This window comes from Neomonachus schauinslandi, chromosome 5 (assembly GCF_002201575.2).
Source record: "Neomonachus schauinslandi chromosome 5, ASM220157v2, whole genome shotgun sequence".
NCBI lineage: Eukaryota > Metazoa > Chordata > Mammalia > Carnivora > Phocidae > Neomonachus > Neomonachus schauinslandi.
The window spans coordinates 59,272,242-59,281,101 of record NC_058407.1 but is presented as its reverse complement, the minus strand read 5'-3'; the positions used below and the strand labels follow the sequence as shown (position 1 = coordinate 59,281,101).

The 8,860-nt window shown below is 57.9% G+C and overlaps 1 protein-coding gene across 5 annotated transcripts; it reads right to left on the bottom strand.

Annotated features, from left to right (window-relative positions):
* Positions 1 to 435: 435 nt before the first annotated feature.
* Positions 436 to 8,332, bottom strand: PPP1R1A (protein phosphatase 1 regulatory inhibitor subunit 1A). 5 transcript variants are annotated; one of them, XM_044914815.1, is made up of 7 exons: positions 8,075 to 8,332; positions 4,304 to 4,364; positions 3,280 to 3,317; positions 2,863 to 2,992; positions 2,089 to 2,244; positions 1,080 to 1,186; positions 436 to 563 (listed from the first exon to the last, which is right to left on the bottom strand). In XM_044914815.1, the coding sequence occupies exons 1-7, from the start codon at positions 8,156 to 8,158 to the stop codon at positions 558 to 560; spliced, it is 582 nt and encodes a 193-aa protein (XP_044770750.1). In that variant the 5' UTR covers positions 8,159 to 8,332; the 3' UTR covers positions 436 to 557. The 5 variants fall into 5 exon arrangements, with proteins under 5 accessions (XP_044770750.1, XP_021542473.1, XP_044770752.1 ...); XM_021686798.1 differs by having other exon boundaries at positions 2,863 to 2,926; XM_044914817.1 differs by lacking the exon at positions 2,089 to 2,244.
* Between the last annotated feature and the right edge of the window lie 528 nt (positions 8,333 to 8,860).

The window sequence follows — 8,860 nt, the reverse complement described above, 5'->3', positions numbered from 1 at the left end:
GGGCCAAGGGCCAGGGTGCAGTTCCCCCCCCCCCCCGCCTTGTCCAGCAGGCGGCGGCCACAGGACAGGCACAGCTGGACCGGCCTTAGAACTCCCAAGTCTCACCCGGCTGCAGGGCAGGCCTGCCGTGTGCTGGTATCTTTTCCTCAATTAAGAGAAGAGAACCCAGGCCTTTCCTTCCTTCTTAGTGCCCTGGAAGTTAGTCCTTACACACCTGTCTGACCCCCACCTTTCTTGCCACAGCAGGTAGGGGCAGGGTTGGGGGAGAGAACTCTCCCCGCCCCCAACCCCCTTCTTAAGGCTCCAGCCCAGCTTCCCAATTTCCTCCTTTCCAGACCAGCTGGGCAGAAGGACAGGGGGCTGCTGAGAGGGCAGGACAAGAAGGGAGGGAGAAAGGATTCTCCAAACCAGGAAAGAAGGAAAATACCGAGGACCTAACACCAAATTTATCACTTTTTAAAAACAAGAGATTTTCCCTAAAAGTGAAGAATAAGAAACAGATCCAGTGTCCATGCATTCCCAACTGCAGTCTCCATTCCAGGATACCTCCTTCACTCTCAGACCTGTTGTGGGGGAGGGGCAGAAAGAGAGGGCGAGTGAGAGACCAGAGGGCCCCCTGTCCCCACCCTTGCTGCTCTGCCCGTTGTCAAGTGTCTAACCTCTGATGTCCCACACCAGTCCCCCCATGTGTCCCACCCACGCAGGGAGGGGGAACTGTAAGACCAAAGCCCGCGAGGCTATCTCATCAATGCCTCCGCTCCAGGCAGGACATGAGGATCTCCCTTTGGGTTCCAAACACCTTTTCTCAGACAGCCGATGGCGGACTGCCATCACCCATTCCAGGAGCCAGAAACCCTAGTACTGAGCCCGACCCCAGTCCTTCGTCCTGCGGCTTCATCCCATTTCTCTTTGTCCGTGGATACGTAATACCCCCAAATCTTCTTGCCTGAGACGACAGCTTTTCAGTGACTGAAGCTGGTCCTTTGTTCCCCCTTTCCCTGATTCCAGATCTTAGTCCTTGCCCATATCCACACGGCCCGCTCTCCTGGAGGCCGGGCCACCCAGCCCTGGGCTCTTACCGAGTTGGCTCCCTGGGAATCCAGTGGTGGTATATGGGTTGTGGGCTCCTCTGTGCTGGGTTTCTCACTGCCCCTCTCCTGAGCCTTAGGGATGGGTTCTGCGGGCTCTAAGGAGGGAAAGTGGGCGGTGGGAGGGAAAGGCAGTATTCATGAAGGCTGGCAGAGGTTGCTGCTCTTCTTACCCCATCTGATGCTCCAGTGACCCCAGGGACAGCCCAAGTACCAGGCTGGGGGCAATCGGACAGGACCAGTGGTGTCTTCTCTAATCACAACTATGACTACGGGGTCATTATTATTATTATTTTTTTAATTTGCAATCAGAAATTAGAAAAAAAAAACCTTCAAAGGAGAGTGAAAAAAAGTTTGGGTACAATTTGGATAAACCTGACCTCGTATGGGACTATCTGTAGTCTTTATTTATCCCATTTAGTGGGACCATTCAGTTCACTGCAGAAATATTAATGTGTTTGATTACAGGGCGCTCTGCTGGGGTGTTACGTAATATGCAGTGTGTGTACCATGTCACCTTCATGTAGTTGGAAGAACTCTGGATTCTGGAATCCACGTGGGATCAGGGACTGCGGGCAGGTGGTAACAGCACTTCCCATTTATTGCCTGCTTTGTATGTGTCAGCTGCTGGGCTAAGAACTGGTCTCATTTTACTTTCACAAACAACCCAAGGCCAGAGGCATCATCGTTATCATTTTACAGACTGAGGTTAAGGAAGTTGCTGGAGGCCTCTGGGCTGCTAAAGTGACAGAGCCAGGATTCTAGCCTGTGAGTGCTGTTCCCATTACAGTGGGCTCGCACCTTCCAGCAGGGAGCTCTGCGGCTCGACCTGGGAGGGGCTGTGGTCATTCAGCAAGGAAAGGGGCACACAGGCAAATACGTGCAGTACATACAAATACATCCATATTCTTAAGACAGTTTTTGGCTACGATTAGACCCCTCCCCATGATGGGTAAGGTCTGCCTCCTCCTGGGCCAGTCCCTCCCCAGCCTGAACGTACTTTGTGCTTTCCCAGATGTGCCCAGCCTTAACTCGGCTTCTGTGTCTGTGATCCCAGGTGGGCAGGGCTCCTGGGTCCCTGTGCTCTCAGCGGCTCCCTCAGGTTCCTCTCCCTGCTGCTGTTGCCCCAGGTGATGTTCAACCATCATCTGGAGCTCTGGGGGCACAGAGAAAGAGAGGGACATGACTGATCAGAGTCTCCTCTGTGGACTCTCCAATTCCACAGCCCCACTGAAGGGCCGTCGGACATTGCTGGCCTGACTTTTCCATCCTCTGAGATCTGAACTGGGCGGGGTGTGTGTGTGTGTGCGTGTGTGTGTGTGTGTGTGTGTGTGTGTATCTGCTGGGCAACAGGGAGGTCCTAAAGCTACACAATAAAACCTATTTCCTTCAAAAGTAAGGGAGGGGAGGGGCAGGGCCTTCAGGAACCAAAGATCTTCCTGACTCGCTGGGATACTCCATCTCCCGTGGGGGCAAGAGGAAAGACTCCATTTAGATTCAAGAAATACTCAAGTACCTTCTGTGTGGTGAGCCCTCCATATTCTAGTTAGCTGCCATAGTGAGGGGGTACTCAGGGCTCAGTAGGTGAGGCAGGTTCCCCCAGGCCTCCCAGCTAGTCAGAGGCAGCCCAGACTGTCTAGCAACAATCCGACTATAATAAAGGCAGCTTTAAGGACTTCCCAAGGATTCCCTCCAAAGGGGTCATCAGGTCCACTGCTCCGCCTCAGGCACAGAGGGGAAGGAAGGGACGGGAAGGGGGGGGGGTCTTCCTAACCTTTCATCGTGGGTGTGGTCCTCGTCACCTTCTTCCGTTGCCGTGGAGACATGGCCAACGTGGACTGTGAAGGACACAGAGCACAGGTGGGGGGCCAGCCCTTCTCCCCCGCCTTCTGAGCCTTGCCATGCTTTTGGATTGGAGACTGGGGGTCAGTTGTGGGCTTCAGAAAGTGGGGGGCAAAATTTCCTGCTTCCCAGCCGCTCCCCTCCCCCACACAATGGTGAGCAAGGAGACTGGGCTTGGGGGATACGGTGTGTGTGTATGTGTGTGTGTGTGTCCGCTCGTGCTCCTTTGAGGGGATGCAGAGGAGAGGGAGTCAAAAGGCCCTTCAGATTGGGTGGGGGGGCTGAGGAAGAATCCCCTGAGGAGTCACTGGGTTCTCTGGGCTTTGCTGAGTGAGAGGGACCAGCTCACCTTGAGAAGCGGGTTGGGGATCCGGTCTTCATCTATCTCTGAGGGGAACAGGGAAAGGAGAAAGTGAAGAGGACTGAAAACTCAGGGGTCCCTACAGAGCTGACTTCCCAAGGGGAGGAGCCTCGGCGATCACCTCTTTTCTGATCTGCCCCTAGGAAGATGGCCCTGATGGCTGCCCCAGGCCCGCTCCCTTCAGGCTCCCTCCTGCCCTGCTTTCTTCCCTGCACGGAGTCCTGTCCTTGACTCTGTGGTCAATCTCTGTCTACATCTTTGCCTCAGACCTGGAGGTTCCTGAAGAAGGATCTGTGGTCCTTTGGCTCTTTTCCTCCCTCTCCTCCCAACCACTGCCCCCGCCCCAGGTCCAGAACTGAACCCTGCATGGGAGGGAATCCCAGATAAAGAACAGCAAGTTTATCCTGTGCAGGGACGTACAATCCTTTTTGGTAGTTCGGTGCAGGCCGGAGGCTCAGGCATCCTGAACTCCAGGCTGGCTTATGAGCATGACCACCTCTCTGCCCCTGTCCTGGCAAGCTCCCCCACACTCTCGGAGACCTGGTTCTCTCCCCAGGCCTCGTTGGGTACGCGGGTGATCGGAATACCAGCTGCTCCCTGAGCAGCGTCTGACCTTCGCCTTCCCCTCTGGGGGCTGGGAAGAGGGCTGATGGAGGCGGTCCCTCCCCCTCACAGCTGTCACTGCCTCTGGGGGTGGGGGCCGCAGCATCTCAGTTGCTGGAGAAACCTGGAAGGCTGTTGCCATAGCAACCGGCACTCAGTTGACCACCCCAATTCCTGGGGGGCTTAGAAGCCAGGTGCTCTCCCTCCCCTGCCCCAGCACTGCTCCATCTTGCCAAAGCAAAGGAAATCCTCCTGCGACTGCAGCCACCGCTTTCCCGACCCCAGGGCTGAGGAGCTAGCTCTCTCTGACTCCTCTGATCGGCCCTCTAGCCGGCGCCCGCCTTCTCTCACTGGACCCGGCTGTCCTCAGCAGCCCCCACGCCCTTCAGCGACCCATCCCTGGGGTTACCTGGGGAGGACTGGTCGCTGGTCAGCACGAGGGTGGCAGGCGTGGGGCGGCGCCTCCGGATCTGAGGGAAGAGGTCAAGTGCACGTGGAAGCATCGAAGCCCCACCCAATCCCACTCAGCAACATAATCCCCGCTTACTATCCCTCAAAAAATGCCCCATTACACGGAACCTACCGTCCCAAGATGGACATTCCTGGGCCCACCCCTCCCCCTTGGGGACCCAAAAGACCCCCCACCCCCCTTTCTGTTTCTGCATCTCCCTAGCGCTCCGTCTCAGCAGCTCTATCTGCTCTCATGCATGGATCTCCGGCTTGCTGTCCTTCCGTCCATCCTGACCAATGGTCAGAAATAACCTGAGAGGGCCAAGGCTTTTCCCTCAGTGGTCCAGCCCACCCCCCCAAAACAGACATTAACCTTTGGTGTGCCGGCATCGGTGGAGAGCACCCCTCAGTCCCCACCCAGCCTGGGTGGACGGCTCAGGGAAGGTAGGGCTGAAGGTGCATTTCTCTGGCCCACGAGCTGGCTTTATTCCCCAAAGTCCTCCCTATCCTGGGACACACTGCCTTTCTAATTTGTCAGGAAATGCGGTCTGGGGAAATCCTCGTCATGGTAAATGAAATACTAGCAGGAGTCTAGTCAGGGCCTAAAGTTACTGAAAAGTCTTACCCTGGACTCCAGGGTCCCAGTCTAAGAAATTAACATATAAAAGCGGACGTCCGCTGGGCGGTTGCTGTTCTTTTGTCCACGCTGCCAATAAAGTTGATTGCTGTTGAAGTCAGTCCAAGGACTCCTGGGACATGTGGTTTTTTTCCCCTTTCTCTGGAGGGTTTAGAGGCTTGGAAGTGAGGGGACCCGTGGGGCTGGAGTCCCTGCAGCTCCCTCCAGGGCAGAAGAGAGGAGGGAAGGCTAAAGGGGCTGGGAAAGGGGCTAAAATTATCCAGGGCTGAGAGTAGTAGGGTGAGGACCCTGAAGGATCAAATTCCTCTCTTTTCTGTGTCCCATTATTTAGTATCACTACCCTTGGGGGTGGGGTAAGACTCCTGCCCTTCTCTATGCCCAGAAAGTGGGTATCAGCCCTAGCAAGAGGCACAGTGTTAGTCTGAGAGGGGGACTCTCCCTAAAGAAATGGGATGCGTACAACGGGGGGGGGGGGTACGCTGGGGTAGGTCATTGTTTTCCCTGGAGATTCCAGCGACATCTGTTTGGGGTGACATTTCAAGGTCCCTGGCAGTAGCAGTCCTGTGTGTGTGTGTGTGTGCGCACACATGCGCATACACATCGGCACTACACAAACATTAGTTGTGAGTCGGTCTGGCCGTTCCTGATGCAGAGGTGCTGGGCACCAGCAGGCGGGCATGTTGGCATCACATCTGCGGGGTGAGGGCCATCCCTTCCCTAGGGGAGGACTCCCTTTTCTTTCTTTCCTGCTGTGGGTGGAGGGGGCATGCTGGCTGTGGAGGAGTCAGAGAGACAGGGAGAGGGTGGGGGTGTTAGTGGAAGTTGGGATCCTGAGAAGGGACCACAAGCACGTCAGAAAGGGCCTTTGAGAGTGCAGCAGGGCTCTGTGATGTTGGACAGGTCCCTTAGCCCATTTCTTTGCCTTGGACAAGATTTCTAGGCACTCAGAATCTTTGAGAATTTTGATATCCTATAGCAGAAGGGAGTCAGGTCAGCCTTCCTAAAGCACCTCCCAGGCACCTGAACTACTGGGAAATGAACAGATCATCTCTCTTCTTTCTCTTGCACCTATCTCAAATTCTAGTGCTCAAGGGCACCTGGTGCCTTTGCCTCTGATTTGCTGCCAAACCAGTCATGCCAAAGACCTGGTAGTTGTGGGCACCCCTCCATCCCCTGCCATTCTATGCTCCATAACTCATAGCTTCTAACCCCCTTTGCTCTTCCATGTCCGTCTGGATTAGGAGCTCCTGCCACGCCTGGAGCTTTTTGATTGGGTAACACACTTGGGCAACACAGCAAGAGGGGCCGAGGTTAGACTGCAGGTAGAATTTCAGGTCTAGTGGACACCAATTTTGGAATATTAGAGAAAAGCAGGCAGAAGTCCCAGCTCTTTTTTCACTCTGGCTCCTTACCACTGTCTTCTCCTCCTCCTCTGTTTCCTGACCCCTGAACCAGCTGGCCTACCCCCTCCTCCTCCCAACATACACCGACACCTGCCTTCTCGAACACCAAACAGATGCAGGTGTCAGGCAGTGAGACCTGTCTATGCCGGTGGGAGGCAGTCCTTCTTGTCACTTCACCCCTAACCCCCCCCAGCCCATACTCATGGGGCCTTTTTTCTGAGTCTGAGGTTATCTTAGCCAGTCCCCTGCCTCCGGGCATAACAGCCTTGCCCCCGACTCTGGGGGAACACTCCCCAAGATCGGGCTCTCCACCCTCCTCATCCTCACCAGGCCTGAGGTCTCCTCACAGTCCCTCCTACTGTCACCTCTTCGAGGTCTGGAGAGGCGGCTCCCCCAGGCCAGGGAGAGGGGGCGGGGGCAGGTTCCTCACCCCTGCCCACACTTTGGGAAGCTGAAGTTACAGGGAGAGTGTGTGTCCCGACCCTTCCCTTCAACCCTGACCTTATTCCACCAAAGCAAGACAGAGGACATCTCTCTCCAGCCCATCCCAAGAGGTCACAGAGTTTTTTTCAGGTGGGGAGGCCCAGCCAGAGCCCTGGGAGCCGGTTGGGGGGAATGGAGAACTGACCTTGTGGCCAGTGGATATTCCTTAGGAACAGGGATGTCCAGGGAAATGGACAGAGAACACAGAAAGAGGTGGAGCAATGAGCAAATGAGCAAATATTTGGTAAGTGGGCGGTAGTAGTGACCACGGGTGGTCACCCTCTCCACACACATGCTCACTCTCCCTGAGACACACACTTGCTCACACACTCTCATCCACTGCCACCTCTGCCAGGCGGCTCCGAGCTAAAAATAGATCAGGCCCTGGGCTGGGCCAGGGCCTTGGACTCCCACCCACTGAGCCAAGGCCAGCACAGTGCTGCTCCCTTGCACAGGGGGTCCCTTGCACCCAGCCCCCATAAAGCCCCTGCCTCTGGCTTCCCGGTACCATTCTCTCCATGCCACCCCACTCCCTGCTCCAAAGGGCAGGAGTTGGGACTAGGGACCCGCGTGTCCAGACATGCAGAACAGGGGAACCTCGGCCTCTGGACCCGACCACCCCTCTCCCCAAAGCCCCAGCCCTTTCAGTTTTCGCCAGCTCCTTCTTCTTCTCACTCTCTGGGGTCAGACAAGGTAGCCTTCAGTTAGGGGAGGACCAGGGAGGCGATTTCTCTTCTTTCAACTCCTTTCGACAGCACCAGGGTCCCTCCATTACCTACCTTCTCGCCCCCAACCCCACCCCCGCCCCGAACCCCTCCCGCAAGGCTGCCGTACCCTTCGGCGCCCCCACCGAGCTCAGAAACTCTGCGCGGGGGGTGGGGGGGTGGGGGTTGAGTGGGCGGGGGATGCAAGCCTGGGGAAGGGAGGTAGGGGTCGTGTCCTCAGGCAGGCCCCCTCCCCCAGGCCTGGGAGGCAGAGAGCGACCCTCCGCGGGGGACAGGCTTCGAGTGGAGGCGCTCGCCCTCGCACAGACGGGGATGTGGCTCCAGCGGTGGGGGAGGGGAGAGAAGACCCCCAAACCGACCGCGGTCGCCCTCACAGGGGCGCCCTGCGAAGGGCGGACGAAGCGGGTTTCTCAGATCCCACAGCCCAGGGGTCCGTCGTCCGTTGCTGGGCGAGTCCCCTGCCACCCCGCCCTGCTCCGCACCTGCTCCGCCGCCTCGGGGTCAAGGTGCGGCTCCAGCAGCGGGACCGTGAACTGGATCTTCCGCGGGCTGTTGTCTTGCTCCATGGTTGGGGCGGCGGCCGCTGGGCCGGCGCTGCGGCGGGAGGGCGGGCGGCGGGACTCGGGGCTGGGGCGGGCGCGCTCCCTCTCCGCTCCGCTCGGGCCCCGGCCCCAGCCCGGCGCGCTCAGCTCCCGGCTCCCGGCCCCGCGCTCCCGGCTCCCGGCCCCGGGGACTCTGCGGCCGCCGATTGGCTCCGCACCCGCCCCTCCCGGCCCCCTCCTCCTCCCCCAGCCCGGAACCTTAACCCCGTCGTGGCTGCGCCGCGGGCTGCGGGAGACCCCGCCGGCGGGCGAGCCGGGTGTGGCCGGGTCCGGGTGGTGGTCGGCGGCCCCGGCCCGCATCCAGGTGTCCTCAGAGTTCCGGGCAGGGAGTGGGGGGGTGGGGAGCGGGACGGAGAACTTCTCCAGGCTGGGACAGGTTTTAGGAGTGGGAAGGTGGAGGGGCGCTGCCAAGAGGAGGCGGCAAACGTGAGAGGAAGATTTCATTTATGATCTGAAAACGGGTTGTCTCATAGAGCAAAGAAGGAAAGGGGATTTAGGCATGCAGCAGGAGGGGTGAAGGCTAGACACGGAGAGGGACTTGTCCTGGAGAGGAAAACACTAGGGCAAAGGTGAAAACTTGGAGGGGAGGGGTGCGGTCCCGGCGCCGACAGTTCCCTCGGCCGACAGGGAGGGCGAATTGGAGATCTTAAAGGGTCTCCAGAGGCC